At 34.7% G+C, this 22,825-nt stretch overlaps 1 protein-coding gene across 1 annotated transcript; it reads right to left on the minus strand.

The window, feature by feature from the left end:
- Positions 1-259: 259 nt before the first annotated feature.
- LOC129226793 (E3 ubiquitin-protein ligase RNF146-B-like) lies at positions 260-18,296 on the minus strand. The gene is made up of 4 exons (XM_054861422.1): positions 18,281-18,296; positions 13,567-13,715; positions 4,675-4,844; positions 260-1,058 (listed from the first exon to the last, which is right to left on the minus strand). Exons 1-4 carry the CDS (start codon positions 18,294-18,296, stop codon positions 794-796), a joined length of 600 nt encoding a protein of 199 aa, XP_054717397.1. The 3' UTR covers positions 260-793.
- Positions 18,297-22,825: the final 4,529 nt, after the last annotated feature.

Raw genomic sequence — 22,825 nt, forward strand, 5'->3', positions numbered from 1 at the left:
ACGTTTTTCTCTTAAGCAAAATCCCATAAATCAGAGTTATATTCCAATGAAAAACAGAGAGCCTACAAAGGGCCTAAAGAGTTAACATGACATGCAAACATTGACGTAGACATAAAAAATGAAAGGAGCAATCATGTCCTCTTAGTTAAAAATAGTTTCAGAAAGATATTGGCTTAAAAAGAATTGATTTTTTTTTTTTTAAAAGAATGATTTAGCAAATTATCAACAGAAATAGAACATAAAATTACTTAGCCATGAATGTTATTTTTACATCAATGTTATTTTTACATCAAATGTTAATTTTGTTTTTAAATTTCTTGTAAGATGAATTCATATAGCATTATTAATGTTTATATGTCTTAAAGTTTAGAAGCACCATTTAGTTTCTTACAGCATTTCCTAGAATTAAGTACTCAGTATAGTACAGATTTCACACTATTGGTGTAAGTTGAGAAATTCATATATGATTATTTTTACATCATTAAATTTGACTGTGTTTAAAAATGTTTGCTTCCAACAATCATTTGAAGACAAAAAAGCTGAAATTGTCTCGCATTTTCACCAAGTTTGACAGTTTGATTTCCTCTTCAACAAAATATTAACACATATATTATACACATAATTTTAGTTTTCATTTGAACAACTTGTTCCAAACTTCGCAACATGACTCTTGACTCGAATATGAATCATTGTAGCATAGAAGCTCTTTTTTTTTTTTTAAGTCTGTAGCTTCTTTTTGAATAAAGCACACATGACTGAAATAATTTAAATAATAAAACAGAGATTACATAGATCAGCTGCTGTCATCGGATTGGTTCTGACACTCCTGTACTAGCACACAGTCCTCCTCTGTCTCATCCTCAATGTTTAATGTTTCAAGTGGGAGGGCAGAGGGTTCTGGGAGCTCTTGAGGCAGCCTAATTCCCGCCACGCCCTTCTTGGGTATGGAGGTCAAGTCCCGCTTGATCCTTCGTCTACGATGAGGGTCGCACCTCCTGACTTGCAGCTTTTCTTGGAAGTCGATGATGTAGAGGAAACCAGCTATCAGAACTTCACAACTGAAAAGTGACACATGATCGTTAGCAATTTACATATGAACTATGGATACACCAATATGCAAATTGGGCAATTATTGATTAATCGGCTGCAGATAAATTATATTGTTTATTTAACAATTTTTTTATCGATTTTTTTAATTACATTTTCAGTTTTTCAGAATTAATTAAAAGTTTGTTCATTTCCGAGAGCAAAGATTTCCTTTTCTCCATTTTTATAATTTTTCTTAAAGAACACATTTTATTTTATAAATTTTGTTGACCACGGATGAAGATGATTTGAATGAACTCAGAGACAACTGGAATGGAATTTTTGAATGTATGACAAAAGGACATACATGGAAGTCTTCTACAACAGAAGGTTTCAAAATAATAGTAAACATAGAATCAGTGATGTCCAAATGGTAAAAGCAACTAAATGAAAAATTAATAAGTTTTATGGAAGCTGATGTAACTTAATTTCAAAATATGCAAAAATGTGCTTGCATAAAAAGCAGGTTTTATACTAGCCTGGATGATGCAATGACAATTTTTCGACATTAGTGAATATAGGCATAAAAATTGCATATTTTTAAAATCAATACATATTTTTCAGTTTTTTATTTGTTTATATTTTTTTAGCTTTAAAAAAAATTAAAAAAAATAAACACTAAGGTTTTTACAAAAAGAGAAAATTAGGGAAAAAAATTGAAAATTTCAGGTTGGTAATCAGAAAAGAAAAAGGATCTGAAATAACGTTCAGCAAATAACCTAGATTAAAATATTTGTTTAGGACACAGTAAATGCCAGGTTCTTACATAAAATTGGAATTTTTTTAAAGGAGTTTTCAAGAACTTTTCAAGGATAAAAAAAGGTTTTTTCAAGGACTAGATAGGCTTACTTAAAAGCAAGAACTTTTTTTAGAATAAATAACAATTGCTGATTCAGTTCAGTTCACATAAAAGTTTCAGCATTAGACAAATCTTTTACAACACACTACAAAAGCTTTAAAATCAATCTTCAAAAGTTATGAGTAAGTAAAAACATGCAAGTAAGTTTCAGATTGATTACCACCCACAAAATGGCAATAAAGGCATAATAATTTAAAAAATTTCAAAGTAATTTCAAAATTCATTTAAAAAGTTTACTGCTATGCAGAAATATATGATGAAATATTTTCATAACGCTTGTTTGCTTGATACAAGCCATGATTTTTGAGTCATTAATCTCCACAAAAGTTTGGAATCAAATACCTTGCTTTTAGCCACATCAGGGGCGGCATTTCAGCATTTCATTTGGGGGGTCGAGTTTCTTTAATATGCATTACCACAGTGCGGTCCCAAACACACATTAGGTAACAGGAAGTAGTCAAAAAATTGGTTTAATACGAATAAAAATTAGTGTTTAGAAACAATTAAAAATTTGATTCACTTTCTAAGAAGTTACCATACAAAACATCTCAATACTAAAGTTTTTATACCTTTTGGAAAACTTTTAGTGCATGATTTTTGGAATTCGGGATAGCAGGGAATCGTGTTACTAATCTATCAGTGCCCAGTGCCGTTGTGTTTTGCCAGTATAGCTAAATAGATTTTTTTTTTTTTTTTGCCCATTGTGCTTCGAAAATAAGTCTCTAATCTGCTGAGACAAAAAAATCTTTCTCTACTAGCTAAGCTGATTGGAATAGTTAAAAAACAATTAAAGTAACAAAGTTATGTATGAAAACTTTTTATATCTTGCTCTTCAAAATCACTCAGGCAGCTTCAAAAATTGTTAGGGGCTTAATTTTTCATTATTGAATAATCTAGTCTCGTGGGCGCTCTCAGCTTCAATGAGACATCATCTGCCTCCAGCTCTGTTATTCAATATTCCAGACTGATGAGTCCATTACAAGGACAAACTGTAGTCTCTGGATGTGATAACCATTTTTTAGGTATATTGCTTGTAATTTTTCCTGCCTCATGCTAAAAATTTTACTCATAATTGAAACATTTTATTTTTCGTTTTCAAAATCCAATCCAGATAATATAGAGCCAACCATACAGAAAAATAATTATCATCAAATCTTGTGTTACTTTCATTCAAAACTGAATCTATTACTTCATACAAAATATTGAAAAATCAATGTTTGACTTCACATCATCATGTGAATTTTTGTCACTTTTTTTTTTTTTTTTTTTTTTTTTTGCGCTTTTTTAAAAGTGGCTCGGAGGTAGATTTTTTTTTTTTTGAAAAGTTTCACGATGGATTGAAATATACATCTATGTAAAATCCATGTTCAGTTTCAATTATAGATTGAACTATAGTAGTATGATGCACAGATCAATTATAGATTGAACTGTGATTTGAATAGTCCGAAAATTATGCGTAGCGGATTGAAGATGTTTTGATAGAGTAAAGCATTTTTCAGAAACGTTCTTCAATACAAACAAATTGAATAAAAATTCAAACGAAGTCATACATGAAGAAGGGCATGAGCTTTTTCACCATTGAAAGAATCATTTTGTAATAATTCTTCCAGTCGTCAAATCACTGCTTTGAAGTTATAAAGAAATCTTTTTATGGTTTTAACTCTTGAAGACCATCTTGTGTCACTCCGAATAGTCTCATCAAATAGTTATTAAGAACCAGCGAGATTTTTTTTAAATGAACATTGATTTCCGACTCACATAAATTGAATTCACCCATTTTCTATCATTCTGCTCAAAAAATTTGGGGGTGCGACCGCCCCCTCTTGACCCCCCTATTTGCCGCCCCTGAGCCACATGCAGTTTATAAGAGTAATACAATATGAAGCTGCAGAGTTGGGACATAATGGCACTGATTGCTGTAGTAATTTAAAGAAAATATATATATTGTCAAAATAAAAAAGTAGAATAAGCAAGTTTAAGGTAGCATATGTTAAAATAGCTTCAAACTTTTAAATAGCTGAAAAATTAACAATATGCAAAAAGACTGACATCTCAAAAATTTCCTGTAGGAATAGGCAGCATTACAAACGAGCAAATCTTCCAACATGAAATTCTGTTGCATTTAGGCTTAAAAATGCTTTTAAACTTTTTCCTGGTGATTTTACAACCTTGTTTTTTTTTTTTTAATTCGAAGGAAGGAAATGAATTCTGGGGTTATTTCCTGCGGTCTTTCAAATGGCGTATAAATTCCAACTAGTCGGATAATTATTTTGGGTAGAAAAAGTTATTTTAAGTCCCAAAAAATTAAAATTTGAATGGTTCAGTTCCTTTTTGGCATTTGAACCCCTCCCCTGCATTCCTTCTTGGGTGCCCAAGTACCTCCCTGCCAAATTTGGTCGAGATCCAAGGTAAACTGGATTTATATAGGGAACATACACACATTTAAATATATATATTCTTTGTTTTATTTATATTCATTCCTTTTTTTTTTTGTAGTGCACATATTTGGGTAATGATTGTTGCAACAAAATTCCCCGCACTTTCCATGTTTTCAAGGAAATTTTCAGAATCCCTGTCTTTTTGTTGATTTTTGAATTTTCTGTATTTTTCCTGTTTATTCAGGTTTCTCTGTGGTGCGGCAAACTTGATTTCAAACTAAAAAGGGGGGGGGGGGGACAGCAGCAACAAAACAGGATATTTCAAATTTGAAAAAATTAAGATGCACTCACGATTTCTCTCCCTTCCTGTAAGCAGATTCAATTTCAAGACTGGTTCGATCATCATACTGCCACCATCCATTCCTGCCCTCATAAAACCACTGGTAGGAACCATCAAAAGTGATGTTTTGATGGGGTGCTGCAATCAATTGGGGGTTGTCCAGATAATTTAGAGGGATTGCCTAAAAGACAAAATAACTTTGAAAAAAGGATACAAATACTGTACAAAGATACATTTACATTTCATCATTCAGACATCATACATTGACTGTACAAAGACACTTCAGAAGCAGTGTACCAATCTATGTAATTTAATTTCAGTAAAATATTTGCTAACTAAAACATGAATTAAATATCATTTTAAATCATAAATGTGTTGATTGCCAAATATCTTCTTTTTCTTTTAAAATTACTAATTGCATCATTTTTTTTAGCAGTTATTATTTTATACTTCTTTCCACAATCGAAGATATTTTTCAAATATACAATAATGTATCTTAAAGTTTAGTTTTCCTTAAAAAAATGATTTTTTATTTTAAACAGAAAAAGAAATAGCTTATTTAGTAACACTATTGAATAGCATTTATCAGCAATTTTGTTACAGAAGTTTTTAGTACCTAAAAGAGGCTTGAATGAGCTGCTGGGGTAATTTGGGTGTAAAAATTACCAACTTATAACTTTTTAAAACTGTAATAAATTTACTTTTCTTTTCCTTAACTCAGCTTAAGCATTGGAATTTTCTACATAGAATAGTTTTCTACAAACTTCTTGTTAATAGATCCATTTGCATATACAGGGGTCTGTCCAGGATTTTTCACAGGGTCCGTTTTTTGTGAAAAATCAAATAATTTTGTGAAAAATGAATTAATTTTGTGAAAAATCAAATTATTTCGCAAAAAAAAAAAAAAAAAAAAAAAAAAAAAAAAAAATTGTTAAAACGAAATTTTAGAATTTAGAGATGGCACAAACTGCACCAATTAAACTTAAAGTTCAGTGTTTTCCTCTTCTATGTCGAGAATATCATTCTGGAGTGTTTTTTATATCGTTCTGGACATTTAGCGAGGGGGGGGCATCGCTCTCTCAAGTATCAACATTTATCTACCATTCTACATTATGTAAAATTATACTAGAAACATTTCTGTACAGTATTTAAAATATTTGTAACAAAAAAAAATAAATAAATAAAATAAAATTCAGACAAGAGTCAGCATTTTTAACTTTTTGACCCAAGACGCTCTTAAAAAGCACAGAATTTCTTTTAAAACTTATAAATTCCGTGATTTTTACAAAAATAAAAAGATATTTTAATTGTTTACCTCTTAACAAAGCGTAATAAACATCAAAAATTCGAAAAATCGGAATCCCATAGCGGATGCAAAGAGATCGCAAATCTCAAAGTGAAGGCATCAAAAGTATAAAAACGGTTTGTAAAAGAAATATTTTTGATAAAATCATTTTAAAATTGCATTTTAGAGTCCTATGATAAACATTTCATTAATATCTGTGGACACAGTTGAAGCAAAAAAAAAAATAAATAAAATAAATAAACCATCATCTATATCTATCCTCATAAAAGAAAATGGAATTTCGCTTTAAAAACTTGAAATGAGAGTTCTAACAAAAATAAAAAGACTTTTCATTTATTTGCATCCTAATAAAGAGAAGTTAGTTTGAAAAAGGAACAAAATATGATTCTCATATTGGATGTTAAAAAATTGCATTTTTCAAAGGGTAGACATCTAAAGAAAAAAAAAGCCGTTAATTAAAAGAGTTTATTTAAAGTTAATCATCCTTGTAAGCATCGAAAAATCAAATCCCATATAATTTTCTCCCAAAATAACAGTTAAACATCGCACCGCACCTTAAAAACGTAAATATTGACAAGCTGACAAAATGAGAATTTTTTCTAATCAAGTCATTATAAAGGTTCAACATCAGACTCTAAGTGGTAATAATTTTGAAGTTGGTAACCCTATCTGAAGCGATCATATTTTCCCCCCACCCTTACTATCCCTTTGCAGTTTTAAGTTCATTTCGCAGATATATATTATTATTGTTTATTAAATCATGAGTGGGGAGAAAAGTGCTTACCAACGTCTTTTCAGAAAAGTTTACAACAACACCGCTGCTAATTAGCTGTGATAAAACAAACAACAAGCATTACATTTATTTGGCAGTAGCAATTATTTATCGTTTGCAGGAACATCGCTAGAGTGCCTTTTTTTTGTGCAAAATTAAACGATTTTGTATAAGCTGATCCCTCTAATTCGACTTCAGAAAAGGTTCCAAAAATTATCGGTTTATACACAGAAATATGCATTATTTTGCTTTCACATTTGCTCTTTCAATAAACAATTTGTGAAAGATCCGATCTTGTTTATCAGAATTTTGTGAAGGGTCCGTTTTGGTTGATCGGGATTTTGTGAAAGGTCCGTTTTGGTTGATCGGGATTTTGTGAAAGGTCCGTTTTGGTTCATTCGAATTTTGTGAAGGGTCCGTTAAAGGACCCAAATATCCTCTGGCCAGACCCCTGATATAAAAGGCAAACATAAGTTTACTATACCCAAATTATCCCGTGGAAGGGGGAATTTAAGTACAGTAATGGTTAGAGCAAAGCATGGTTTTAGAAATAATGGGTGAGATACTATGAATACTAATTTTTATGAGTATGAATATAAATTTAGACTGAAAATGTTAAAAAAAAGCCCAAAATGATAAATCATTTTATGACGAGAAGTAGTTTTTGGCACAGATTATTTAAGCAACTTTGAACAATCTTCACTCATTTTCAGCATATATAACCTTGGGTAGTGAGGGTGCATATAAATGCCTGTTTTTGTAGCCCAATAAAATTATTATTTATCCTTATGATAAGTAAAATGTAATGTATACCCAAATTACCCCATGATTTTAAGCCATTAATTGTATAATAACTAATTATGATAAATGTTTCAATTCAATGACAAATATGTAACGAATACTTGCTTAAATTTGGAAAACATAGGGCAGCAGGTTAATTAGCAGCCCTATTTGGAAGAAGTTTGTTTGCATTGTATTGCCATTTCCAGAAAGCTGAAATTATTTTTGATCAATTTCAATTGTTGTGATGAGAAATTTTTTTCAGTGGTAACGATGTTGTTTGTAACTGAATTTTCATAGACATCAAATGATCAGTTTTCAAATTGTTTAATAAAATATAACTTATACCTAAATTACCATGTACAGTCAAATTGCTCCAACGCCCTCTACAGTGAACTAAGGTACCTCGCGCTTGGAGTACCTTGGTCCACTTTTAAGGTTTCTGTTTAAAAATAATTAGGACAAACAGATGGTGACCAGAATGTTTATATTTAAAAAAAACTTGACTTCTCTCCATTGGAGCTCCAGGTACCTAGTACCATGAGAAGCTGCTTTTTCCCTTCTCCATGAAAATATGTCACCCTTAGTAAGCCATACAGCATCGTCTGTCGCGCTGGATAATCAGAGACGCGTTCGAGGTTTGGGAAGTGGGCCTCGTTCGAAAAATATGCGTCCTTCCCCATTCAAGCATCGCCCTCTTAGAATATTGCAATGCAATATTAATGGGCTTGGTACAGCAGCAACGCGGATTAAACTTGACCAGCTTCTTGAGCTGGCCGAAACTAAAGAAGTTCAGATTATTGCTCTTCAGGAAACCAAGCTTAAAGAGACCTCTAAACTGAAGGTAAAGGGGTACAATGTCTTCCGTTTAGACAGAAAAACTGGAGGAGCTGGTGGTGGCTTAGCCTTCCTCGTCAGGAACATTCAGTATCAGAGCATCGACACCCCACAATTTGATAATACTAAACTGGAAATCCAAGGCATTTCGTTCCCCTGGAGAGGTAAGAACATTAAAGTCTTCAACTCTTACCATCCTCCTTGCTCCTCAGGTTTGCCCGACTGCTTCTTTCAAGGGTATGAAAATAACATCTTTTTCCTTGGAGATCTGAACGCTAAACACCCTAACTGGGGATGCTCCAACAGCAATGCAAGGGGAAATGCGCTCCTTAATCTCGCGGATGATAAGAGCTTTCTATTTTTGAATGATGGATCCCCAACACACTCCTCCCATAGTTACAATACCAAAGAAGCACTGGACATCTCCATCGTTAGTCCAGATATTTACCCACAATGTAATTGGACTGTGTTAAGTAATATTGGTAGTGATCACTACCCCATTCTTATTGAATTAGATATAAATCAAAAGGTCTCCAGGGACCGTAGGAACCACTGGAATTTTAGGAAAGCCGACTGGAAGAGGTACAATGATTTGACAAATTCTGGAGTATTTAATGAGCCTCTAACCAACAACATCGACAGTAACTGGACGGCATTTGAAAACGGAATTATTAGCGCAGCAAAGCAGTCGGTCCCTCGTGGTAAAGTAAAAAAGTACACTCCATTCTTCTCCCACAACTCCGACATATTGAAACCACTCTTAAAAAGGAGAGAAGCACTGTCAAATCTCATTTCATCCAATACCGGTAACACATCTGACAAGACCGAACTGAACAGAGTGAATGCAGAAATCAAACGCAAGTACGCCCTTCTAAAGAGGCAGAGATGGAGGGAATTTTGCACTTCTCTCGACTCTAGGACACCCGAGTCCAAACTGTGGAAACTAGTAAAAAGTATTGATAAAAGTCAACCTCAATCTGAGAGCTGTAACACTATTCTAGCACCGGACGGGAGTGTCCCTAGTGGTCACAAAGAAGCAGCGGACATCTTAGGCCTGCATTACAGTAATATCAGTAAACTGTCATTCACTAACCCAGACAAGACTATTGCACGTAGGGCAAGAATCCTTGCTAACAGACACCGAAACAAGAAAGCAAGTGACCCCTTATTCAGCGCTCACTTCTCTCTGCAAGAATTAGAGTTCGCTATTGGAAACTTGAAACTGTCCAAGTCTCCTGGCCCTGACGGCATCTACGGACACATGATCCTACATCTCGGTGAGAAGGCAAAGAAGAGATTGCTAGAAATCATTAATATCTCCTGGAGCAAGGGTCGGCTACCAAGAAATTGGAAAAAAGCTACCATTGTTCCAATTAGGAAACCTGCTAAAAGCGCAAACTCACCAGACAGCTACAGACCCATTGCCTTAACAAGCATTCCATGCAAGATTATGGAAAAAATGATCCTCTCCAGACTTTCTTACCATCTGACTTCCAAAAACCTATTACCTAAAGAACAATTTGCGTTTAGGAGAGGACATAGTACCACAGATCAAGTTCTTTACTTTTGTCAAAATATCAGATTTCCAAAACATCAAACCAACAAATCACACCATTGCGGTTTTTCTGGATCTTTCCAAGGCGTTTGATAGGGTGTGGTGGAACCTACTCATCCTGAAACTGCATGACAAATTTGGAATCAAAGGCAGTGCCCTTGCCTGGATTGCTGACTTTCTAAGAGCCAGAATTTTTCGTGTTAAGTGTCAAGACACCCTATCTAACTGGTTCAAAACGTATCAGGGGGTCCCTCAGGGATCCGTCCTTAGCCCAACTCTGTTTTCATTGTTTATGGCTGGATTCGAAAGTATCATCGCTCCGGAGTGTGATGTCGGAATATTTGCTGACGACATTGTGCTGTGGTGCTCTGGCCCTGATGTGAAAAATATTGAATCGACCTTAAACGCTACGTTAAAGGATGTGTGGAAGTTTGCAAACAACCACAAACTGAATTTTAACGTCACTAAATCATATGTTGGACTTTTTACCACCAATAAACACCTGTACTCGTACCACCCCCCCAAGTCCTCTTTCAAGATCAGCCTCTTTCATATGTTAAACATCCAAAGTACTTGGGCTTTGTTTTAGATCAGGAGATTACGAGCAACGGACACATCTCAAATCTGGTGATCAAGAGCCGTAAGAGACTGAATATCCTTAAGTACATCTCTGGCAGAGACTGGGGTGCTGACGCCAAAACACTCAGATCAACATACATTGCACTAATCAGGCCTATCCTTGAGTATGGATTGCCGGTATACTTCTGCGCCTCGACATCTAACCTTCTCCAGTTGGAGAGAGTCCAGTTGAGTGCGGCTCGCATCATAACAGGCCTAAGAAAACAGTTGCCCAAATGATATAGTGCTTTATGAGGCTGATCTCCCTCCCCTTGGCCTCGTTAGAAACTCGAAACTGGTGAAATACTTCAACAAACTAAAAAGCTATGAAAATCAGAACCGTACATCTGAATATCTGTCCAGCTGGAGTAGCAACCAGAGACTCAAAAGGAATAGCCCACTTGGTCTGGCCGACAAACTGGATATTATATCCCATTCAGTGGAGTACTCATCTCTAACACCCTGTGTTAGTCCGACTGAGGGACTCCTTGGAGTTCACTTCCACTCTGAACTACCGTCTCAAACCAACAAAAACTCTGATGTCCCTGAATATCTACGACAACTGGCTCTGGAGGTCATAAATAGTATCCCGAGTTACGCTACTCTTATTTATACAGATGGGAGTAAAGACGAGTCAAATCATACTGGGAGTGGTATATATATTGAGAATCCTTCTGTACGTCTCTCTCGACGCAACCCAGACCACTGCTCGGTCTTTAAGAGCGAATTAATAGCTATTAAGGAGGGTTTAAATCAAATTCTCCACTCCACAGACTGTAGTGACATCTGGATTCTTACAGACAGCCGTAGCTCAATTCAACATCTACAGGACTGGAACCAAGTAAATGACCTAGTAAGCATTCAAATCATCAATATGCTTAAAACTATTTCAAAGCGAAGAGACGTCCACCTTCAGTGGATCCCCTCCCACGTCAACATTCCGGGAAATGAAACCGCGGATGCTTTGGCAAAAAGAGGCTGCTCTGAGATGGCCACGACTGATTACGACCTAACCTTTGAAGAAATTTTCTCTGCGGCGAAAAATAGAGACCGGCATGTCTGGCTAGCTCCTCCAGCTCATTCTTGGTACAGTAGACCAAAACCAGGAGGTGCATTACGTTTCAAGGCCGACAGACAGGACCAAACGGCCATCTCAAGACTCTTCAGTGGGCACCTGAAATGCATGTCATTTGAATCCGGCCGTAAAGTCTCCCCTGGAAATATTTCGAAAATGAAGGCCTGAAAACGAAATTTGAGGGCCTCTTGAAAGGTTTTGGCGGGGGAAAGGATACTTCCAAAGCGTAGCATCATGAAGACTTTCTTATTTTTAAACCAAATAGGAAAAAGGAAAAAAGAAAAAAAAAGGGAAGAAGGATAAAAGAAATAGGAGGCGCGGGATGTATTTAACTGATCAGAAATCTGCCACGACTAAAAATTTTCAAGATTCTTTTCAATAGAAATTTAGATTATTTTCGCAACATTTTCCCCCTCTTATTAAAATAACTTCGTTTTCCTCAGACACGTTCTATATATTCTTCTCTTTAATTATAATAATTTTTTTAAAACATTGTAATCTGCCTTCTGGGGCGGTACACCCCCTCCCCTCTGGTTGTGCCACTGTGGAAGTTTTACCATATAATGATACTCTACACCAAATAAATACAAAAGACAGTTTAAACAGGTTTGTGTTCGAAAAGACTTATTTTAAAAGATTAGTACTGGAAAACTGCTGAAAAATTTTCCTGCACTCTGTTTTATAAATTTTTAGGTACACGTGGGATTTTTTGGAGGCAGGGGAACATTTCCCTAGTTCCCCTCCGTGGATCCGCTTTCACTATTGTCTAATCGCTTTTCCTGAAGATTTTCGTCAAGTTCTAAAAAACAAAAACAAATTCCTGTGTACTCTGTTTTCTGAACAGTCTTAGGATCATTTGGGATTTTTTTGAGGGAAAAGGGGAACATTCCCCAGTTCCCCTCCTGAGATCCGCTTTTGCAATTCTCTCTCCACTTTTCCTTGTGCCTTTCTTTAAGTTCACAAGTTCTAAAAAACAGAAGAATTTTGCTGTACTCTGTTGTGAAAATTTTAAGGTACACATGAGATTTTGGGTGGAGGGGAACATTCCTCCAGTTTCCCTCCGTGGAAACTGGATGAATGTTTCCGTTATTTTCTATCGCTTTTCCTGGAGCCTTTCTTCAAGTTCAAGTTCTATAAAACAGAAGAATTTCCCTGCACTCTGTTGTGATATATTTTAGGTATCTTTGAGATTTCGAGGGGGGGGAGTATTCCCCCTGTTCCCCTCCGTGGGTCCACTTTTGCTGTTGTCTAATTGCTTTTCCTGGTTCCTTAGTTCTCTTTCTAAAAAACGGAAAATTTTTCCTGTACTCTGTTTTCTGAACAGTTTTGGGTACTCTTGGGATTTTTTTTTTTTTTTTGAGGGAGGGGGGAGAACTTCCCGAAGTTATCCCCTCTTTGGATCCGCTTTTACAGTTCTCTTCTCGCTTTTCCTAGTGCCTTTCTTCAAGTTCAAGTTTTAAAAAACGGAGGAATTTTCCCGTATTCTATTCTGAAAAATTTTAGGTACACTTGGGATTTTGGAGGGGGAACGTTCCCCCAGTTCCCCTCCCGTGGATCCGCGCCTGCTGTATACACTGCTGAAGAAAAGTATTTTTGGACTGATATATACATCAAATTTACTTTGTCGACTTATACTATTTTAATGGTCATGATTTAAAACATGATACAATTCATTATCAGATTAAAATATTGAGTACTGAAAATAATTCAAAATACCATAGTAAGTGGGGAAATTTAATAAAACAATTACAATTCAAGGAAATGGTTGATTCATTTTAAAGAAAGAAATGAGAAACATAAGTATCTATATGGCTGGAATTCCAGCTAGATGCTTGGGATCTGGCCAAATTGATACCTGTTGGATCACTAATTGAAATGTGAATATATAAGTCAGACAGTTTAAAAACAATTGGTAAAATTTCGACCAGAGGGGACTGGTATGATGAAAAAAAGCATCTACCTGTCTGCACATAGCACATCTCTTGCTTTGCTGGGTGACTCCCTTAACACAAAGGTAGCAAAATATATGATTGCAGGGAAGACGCACAGGTTGGACATAGGGTTGAAGGCACACAGCACACTCTGACCTGCTAGTGCATTCTGTAGTATCTGAAATAAAAGAGCTTGAGTTAGCTAAGCTAGTTCATGAAAAGGGAGAACTTAAGCTAATAAATTGCTAAGAGAGGATGGAGATCCTAAAAATTTAGGTTTCGTCATTGCTATATTAATAGAGCAAAGATAATAAGTAATGCATCAACATCAAACTAGTACGTTGTGGCCATCACGAAACTTTCTTCTATATCTTTCTTATAATTCTAATCGATCTCCATGCTTGACGAGGAAGCAATATTCCCCCAATAAAAACAAAATTAAACACGCCAAAACCTGACGACCATCCCAATTCCCCATTTATCTCAAAAGCAAAGCAAAGAATGAAAATTGAAAATTATTTTAAAAGTCTTGCTTAAAATAATTACAAACATTTATTTGTTAACAAACACAAAATGGCAACAGTTAAAAATTTTAATTCATCGCAATTTTCTGGTTATTTTCCAACAGTTAAAATCACGTGAAACGACAGTCTATTATAATTTATCTTTCTTATTGTTGCATTTATAAAGCTATTTTTATTTACACAAAAAAAAAAAAATCAGAACCCATGGAGCGATTGGTGCCAAAAATGAACCAACGCCTAGTTACAAATGGATTCACATTTATTCCAAATTTCATCCAGAACGTAGCATTACTTCTTGAGATATGGCACTCACAATGAAAAAAAAGGACGTTCGATTGCGCCAACCCCTTTTCAGCTATTGACACCAAAACAGAATCGGCTCTTATACCCTTAAGGGCTACTTGTTGATAAATTTTTGTTTGATTCCGTTCATTATTTCTTGAGATACAGCAGTCACAATTGACAACAAAAATTGTTCTATAGCTCAACCCCCGTTTGAGCTATTGTCACCAAAATTGAATCGGCACCTGTACCTGTTAAGGGCAACATATGGACCAAATTTTGTTAGATTTTGCCGGTTACTTGTTGGTTAACAGGAGGCACTTATAACTCAAAAAACGTCCCATTGCTCCACCCCCCTTGGAATAATTCACGCCAAAAACCAATGGGCACAAGTTCACATAGTGGCACATATGTGTACCGAATTTCGTTCGATTTCATGCAGTAGTTTTTGCTGTAGAGCGGCCACAAAAACTGGTCACACACCAGACGTGACACGCACACACACACACACACACACACACACTGAGACAGACATTTTCCAAAAATGGTCGAAATGGACTCGGCACACATCAAAGCATTCAAATCCTTCAAAATTCAAAAATTTGCACGAATCCAATACTTTCTTCTATATATTAGATATAGAAGAAAGTAATAAATGTAAGCAACTTCATATAATGCATCATAATATGTCACCATATGTAATCATACAGCATACAACATGAGGTTGACTTTGGATGTCCCGCATGTGACGCATAGAAATAGAGCCGTACCGAGTACTCGGTAACTACTTGGTACTCGGGCCAATACCGAGTAGTTGCAAAAAATTGAATATTGTCCGAGTCCAAGACAGATACTAAAATTTATAAGAAAAATAGAGCAAGCATTATATTCTGCAATCATTTACAAATAAAATTTATGAGTCAAATTTAAATTTTCAGAAAAATGAAGTTTGTAATGCTTCAATGGAATAAATCTTTATTTTAATGTCCCCAAAGTTAATAAAACTTATTTATTAAAAATTATGCAAAAACAGGTAAGTATAGAAAATATGGAATTTTTATATTAAAAATGGATTTTTGCTACAAAAATTAGTTATAAAAAAATATAAAAATACCTTTGCTTAAAAAATAATAAAAGGAAATAAAACGACGTTAAAAGCACAGTGCAGGAACACTGCAGATACGTGTTTTGGCGTTACAAGGAATTCCTTTTTCAATGCACCCCCAAAGCAGAATACTACTAAATTTGTGACGTACGTCGCAGAACAGATGCCTGAGCTGCAGAACAATTCTGTTCAAATGTGAGAGTAAAACTCAGACAAATTTTCTGCAGAAACTGCAGATTTTCTGCAAATATCTTCAATAACTCAAGATAACATTTTGACCAAATTCTGCAGGTTTCTTTAAATTAGAAAAAAATCTAAATTTCTCAGAAATTACGATAATTCGGCGGAAAGCTCTCGAAAAATGTTGAATTCGATAAGACATAAGCAATGCAAGAACTGTAGATATACTTTGAACTAAAAGAAATCTGTAGAATTTGTGAACAGTTCTATCTTGAGTTGGAAGATATTTGTTAAAAACCAGCAGTTTCTGCAGCTATTTCATACTCTTTCATATTCTGAATTGTTTTATTTGCTACCCTAACCCCTCAATTCATTTTATTTATTATTTTAGTAATTTATTCATTTATTAACATTATTTTAATTTCTCATTCATGTCATGTAAAATTACCCTCCCCCCCCCCCCCCCCCCCCCCGAAAAAAAAAGTGGTTTGACACCTAGGTTTGGATTTTTATAAAATTTTATATCTTTGCTCTTTCTATGCATTTTAGAAAGCATATAAAATTTTTTTGGAGAATCTCAGTCGGTTTAGGTTCCACAGAAATGCACGGTAACAGTGAAGTTTATAAAACCTCCTGTATGACACGATTTTGATTTAGGGCTCCCCATTTGTGGAAAAGGTCACGTTGGTTACTTGTGTATACAATGCTTGAAATACTTGCAGAACAATTTTTGTCAAATGATTTTGCGTTGCAGAACATGGTCAAGTATTCTGCTTTGGGGCAATGCACAAAATGGGAGTTCGTGGATTTAAAGGCATCCGACAAAAGTCGGATTTTTTTTGTCGAATGTCTTTACATTCTTTAGCTCACATGTTATGCACTGAAAAAGACGTTCCTTGTAATGGGGGGTCAGAAACACGTGTCTGCAGTGTTCCTGCACATTTGTTTTATCTGTTTTTAAAAATTATTTATGTTTGGCAGACTAGAACTATAATTGATTGGTATACAGTGAAACCCCTCCTAACGGACACCCCCTCATGTGGAAAATTTTTAATTAACCAGTTCCAATGCAAATAACATTATTAAACCCCTGTCCTGCGGACACCTCTCTATTGCGGACAAAAAAAAATTGTGCTGTTAGTGTCTGCATTAGAGGGATTTCACTGTAATTTGTTTTAATTCTAACTTGATTAATCATACCTTTTATTTATTTTTAATTTTAAAAATAATTTTTTTGTAAAATTTTTGACACAAACAAAATTGTTTATATAATGCGTAATTAAATTTCAGCAGGAATTTAGTTTCAAAAACTATTATATGGACAAGGAGGTTTATACTACTATTCCAATAAGTTCAAAATTCATCACATGTGTGTCGGTGGTTCTTCTTAAAACATAATTGGTACTTGGTAACTCGGCCGAGTAGTGAAAGGCCGAGTACTCGGTACTCGGCCAAAGTGCTACTCGGTACGTCTCTACACAAAAATAAATTAAATTTTGAATAACAAAGTTCTTTAATAAAAATAATACTGCGTCAGGAGTATCTTCATAACAAATGATGTAAATATTTAAAAAATTGCTTACTCCAGTTTAATAAGAAATATTAAGATCTACAATAAAATGTTGGTAAAATTGAGTCGGACAACGAACATTAAACAACGAAAACTGAATGAACTTCTAAAAAATATATCACAAGATACAACACTGAGTACATACTGCTACAAAATGTGATTCATTTTTTAAAGAAAATGTAACAAAAAAAAAAAAACCCTCATAGTTAACTGAACATAAAGAAAAATTACAATGCTACTGTATGTTCTGTGAGAACATGTTATACATTAATAATTAAACAAATGAATGAACTTCGGAAAAATACAGAGACTTCATACAAATATTTGATGAATTAATTTCTGTAAGGAAAAATTTACTTGAGAAACCATTTTTAAAAAAATCAGATTTTCAACCGGGAGAGCTTCGAAATTTTTTCCTAATCTGCCAATTCCTTCATTTGCTTTAGTAGTAAAAGTACAATGTTCGACAAAGTACACAGTAAAAGTACACAGTCCCTTACTTAGAGACTGATTATCTTACACAATTTCATTTAGTAAGTACTTTTTCTAGTGACTCTAAAAATGTTCAACGCCAAACTTTATGTTTTGTCTTTTTGGATTTCTCATGTGGAGAAATCAATGCCATTTTGTATGGCATATCCAAATATATAAAGGTGACAGCGTTTCTTTGTATCTGAACAGAAGACACCATAGCACCTAAAGACCTGAAACTTGGCACAAAATTCAAACGTAGCCAGGCGCCGTGCATCTTGAAGTCAAAATTCTAAATGTTGAATTAATTTTTTTTCTAATTAACTAATTTAGCTAAATATTGCCTTATTAGGGGTAACCCCCCCCCCCCTTAAAATTATATATTGTTGGAAAGGGTTTTCCTTCCCAAACAAGATGATGTTTGATTTATTTCTCCAAATTAATTAGAAGAGGAGGTATAAGAGATTCTAATTGAGCCAATTTTCAAGGCTTTTTCTTTCGAGAAAAAGGTATATAACACTAGGTTCATTTTCCTGACTATTTTCAATTCCTTTTTTAAACATTTTGGAGAAAGTTGTCAATATTGCTAATGAATATTTTACTGTTATTACTTTCTCTTAAAGTCATTGTGCTTATGTTAATTGATTTTCCTATTTAATTAAAAGTCGCCTGGCGAATTTGCTTTGGTATGGCTTGGTATTCGCTTTGGTATTTATGGTAAAGTAGTCATAAACACCAAACTTCGCTTTTTATGACTACTTTACCCCACCTGACCCAATGAAAACCATAACAAAATGTTGGTTACCTTCACTGCTGGTAGATGTGGTTTCTTCCATTTGAAGTCTTCTAAAATGAAATCAAATCACAGAGCAATGATGTAACTGAAAACATCAATAGAAATGGTACAATTTATTAGCACATTACGAATTCCTTTTGATAGCATATCAGTCGTTAGACTTATTACTTTTAAAGGACAAATATACTTTGACAAACTTTCGTGTAATACAACAGCTCTAATTTCACTCCAATAAAAGAAGGTACTTACCAAGTTGAAAATCAGTCCGTTAAAATTTTAAAACAATTAAAAATAAATACTCGATCTAGAACATGAATTTTTGGATTCTGTTCAAATACGACTTCTAGATACACAACAAAGCAAGAGTATTCAATTTTTAAAATCAAAGTCGGATCCTCGAATATGTTTGTTTTTCAAATAAAAACAACAAATCTGAAAATTAACCACAGAAGTGGCTAATCGTGCAGTGATTTTTTTCATCGTAACGTTCAGGAAGAAGCAAGCAGGGAGCGTGATGTCACATACGAGGCGTGGCGTGTCTCAAGAAGAAAAGTTCAGCCAAACTTGCCAAAAGTAGCCAATATAGAAATTTACGAAATGGGAAGATAGGACGCTGGGAACTTTGGGCGCCGATCATTTTCGGCCCCGGAACTTAGGGTGCCGAGTATTTTGGGAGGCAGGAATTTGGGCTCAATGTCCTCAGCGCTCAAAATGCAAAATTCTCGGCGCCCAAAATGCCTGGCGCCCAATCTTCCTAGACCGAGATTTTTAAGTCATATTTTTGATTGTTTATATCTGCAGTTTTTAAAAAACTAATTTTCACTTCCCCGAGACTCTACAGTTAAAAATATACATGATTTTTTAAGCAATCACGATTGCTTATTGTTCTCACTTGACAGTCCTTGACGTTACGGTTCCTTTTTCAGCTTGGACCAGGCCTGCAGCACCACCGTCCACCGGCGGCGGCGCGGCTGGTCCTGAGCACTGTCCCCGGAATCCACTTTTGCTGGGCGGTGGCGTCCATGTCCTACACACGCATGCTCATACACACTCGCCAAAACCTTTTACACACATACACACGCTTACGTGCACACTCGTAAGCCTACACACACGCACACAACTATAAACACGTAAGCACCCAGGAGGAGGGACATGCCCCAGTAAGCAAAATATCTTGCCTCAGTATTGCATAAAGGTTGACATGCAAGAAAAATCATCTTGCATTAATGCTGCCTCAATGTTGTTATGTTACTCCATTTATGCTGTCAGCAGGCTGCCACAATATTGACTGACAAGGTGTATGCAGCATAATATCAGGAAAATATCAAGGTAGGCTGCTTTTGTAATATTGCATACGTATTGATATGACAGGATAATATCAAGATGTTGTCATGACAGCATGAAATCAAGGTCTAAGCAAGATGATCTTGCTTTTGTAATCTTGCATACGTATTGATATGACAGGATAATATCAAGATGTTGTCATGACAGCATGAAATCAAGGTCTAGGCAAGATGATCTTGCTTTTGTAATATTGCATACGTATTGATATGACAGGAAAATGTCAGGATACATTGACATGACAGTATGAAATCAGCACGTTTGCAAGGTGTTTTATGTATTTATTTATTTGTATTATTTTCACTTTAACTCGAGAATTAAATTTCATTCTTTAATTATTTCTGTTATTCTTCAAGATAGTTTTCTAGCCGAAGAATATTTCCTTAAAGCTGACATCTGATCGGAAATTCATATAAAGGTATTAATAGCACTCGCAATTTAATTTAAAAAATGAAACTTTCTTCGTTTTGCGTAATTATTGTTATTACTGTTTATTTTTTAAATTCATGCTTCTAATTGTATTATAAAGACATAAAATGCCTAGTTAGGAATAATTGAGGAAGTTTTTATAACACATTTAAGAGTAAAGAAAGCAAAATAATAAATAAGTAAATAAATACAATAAAGTACATTTCCAAATGGATGTCAGCATTGAAAATATCCTATGGACAAAACACATGAATTTATCTTAAAGAATAACATAAATAACCATTGAATAAAATTAATCTTACTCATGAGATTGAAGTGATAATACGAAATTCTGGGCTTCATGTCCTTTGTTTCAAAGTCTAGGGACGAAAAAAGTTATTTTCGGCCATTTCTAACATTGATCGCACATCGTCTGCGATATGACTTGTTTAGTACTATATTAATAAACAAATGCAGTTATCAGTCATTCATAAGTTATTCCTAAAACAATACTATTCCACACTAATAACTAAGCAACCTACTTAACGAAGCCTAAAGAACGTAACGCCAACGCCACGTGCAGCTCCTCTGAACCGACTGAATCGTAGGTCAGCATGCGAGGGACGCTGGGTAGAAAGAACTGCGCGCATGCGCAAGTATCAACGAAGGTCCACCTGTTCTATTGTGTACTAATTACCTTGACGGCGACAGCATGAAATCAATACATCTTGACGGCGTCAACATGTATGCAATGTTGCTATTGTAAGGTAATATCAATATTGATATTTTAAGATGAATGCAATGTTGCATACGTGTTGTTATTGTAATATTGCTTTTTAATCCTTATGCAATCTTTATGCAGTATGAAACACGTCAATATTGACGCCGTCAGTATAATATCAAGATCTGTCAAGATTGATGCAAGAAATTTTGCTAGTAGGGTGCTTGGGCGGGGGAGCCATTTCTGGAAACAATAACTCTAACCAGTAGAGTCTTGTCGTAACTCGTGATTGCGAAAAACATAATTTGAATTCAAAGTTTCGGAATTCAAATTAGAGTTAATTTTTTTTTTTTTTTTTCAGTTAGAGGTTTATTGCATTTATCAATGATTTTATCGTATCTGTAGCAATGTGATGAATTTTCTATAGAAAATTCATTATGTTTCTATAAAATACTGTATAAGGCTTTCTGTAGAGTCCTATATTAATTGTAGCCTGTCTTTCTCTTTTTATTCTCAAAGATATTTTATAAAGTTTTCCATAGAAGAACTTCCTATAAAACCTGTAGGAAAAACGAGCCATAATTCTATATAGATTATTACAGAGCATATGTATTTATTTTTTTGTTTTTTACTAAAGAATTCCAGAGAAAATTTTCGTAAGGGTGTCCAAACCCGTCGAAAAGCAACATACTGAAATATAAGTAAAATGATCAATAGTTAAAAAAAAAAAAAAAAAAAAAAAATACATTAAAAGAAATGGTGTAGATTACGAAATACGTAACGAGAGAGTAACATTCTAGCCATTTCGCCAATTAATGGTTATAATTACTACTTGATAGGAAATTGAAGCACTTTTCTAGTTTTTAAAACTTTTGGCGCCGAGCATATTGGGTGCCGGGAACATTGGGCGCCGGGAAATTTGGGCCCAAAATGCTCTGCGCCCAATATTCCCGGCGCCCATTCTTTTCCCATTTCGCTTTCAAAGACTAAAGAAGAATTCAAATTAATTGTAGTAGTTAATTTTCATTTTCCAGTCTCTGTGTAATTGTTTAGTTTCTAACTTATTTGTAAGAAACACCTGTTTCATGTTCTAAAATAGAACTCAAGATTTCTAATAACAACAAACACAAAAGTAGCGCTGTAAAAAAAATTGAAGTATAGTTTAATATTTTTTAATTGTTCTAAAAAGATTAACAGTATAGAATTAAGATAAAAGCTACCAATAACGATATAACTCCCAAAATACTGAATTCAAGCATAAATAAATATCAAGATATGAAATATATATAAAAACGGGTTTGGAGCGCTTCTCGTGAAAACGTTCAAAATTGAAGTCCTAATCTCACTATTGTAGCCATTTTCAATAAAGTTAGAGGAAGGAATGGGGTAAGAATTTTACTTTAAAAAAAATTCCAAATTTTAGTTCTAAACACGCAATTTTAGACGCTGATTGATCATCGGAGATCTGGAAATTTTCGAATATAGATTATTAAAATCTTGATTGTTGGATCTCCAATAGATGACCTTTGCAGATAGGTGGGGTTGTTAGAGTAAGAAGTCTTCGACAATTTTTAGCAAAGAGAGGCTTCAGCAGTGGCGGATATATAAAAAAAAGGGTCGTGGGGGGGGTCATGACCCCTCTAAAACGTCGACAATATTAGCCATTCACATTGTTTTCAAACCAGGGGTGCTTGCCCCCTAAGAGTAAGGGCGCACCCCCCCCCCTAAATACCACGAAGGAACTCCCCAGAGCAAGAGCCCTCCATAAAAGTGAAAATACCCCTCAACCCTCCTTAGCCTACTTTCCCAGTAAAAGTCAGAAAAAAAAAGAAAAAAGCATGAAAGAAGGCTTAATGCATCTTAAAAATATCGTGAAAAACAAAAAAAAGT

This window comes from Uloborus diversus, chromosome 7 (genome assembly GCF_026930045.1).
Source record: "Uloborus diversus isolate 005 chromosome 7, Udiv.v.3.1, whole genome shotgun sequence".
Lineage (NCBI taxonomy): Eukaryota > Metazoa > Arthropoda > Arachnida > Araneae > Uloboridae > Uloborus > Uloborus diversus.

Excerpts from the sequence above, each read along its gene's own strand:
- LOC129226793 (XM_054861422.1), bottom strand. Across the intron at positions 4,845-13,566 it reads GATGTGCTATGTGCAGACAG|GCAATCCCTCTAAATTATCT; the intron begins GTAGATGCTTTT and ends TTTGTCTTTTAG. Across the intron at positions 1,059-4,674 it reads TACAGGAAGGGAGAGAAATC|TTGTGAAGTTCTGATAGCTG; the intron begins GTGAGTGCATCT and ends GTCACTTTTCAG.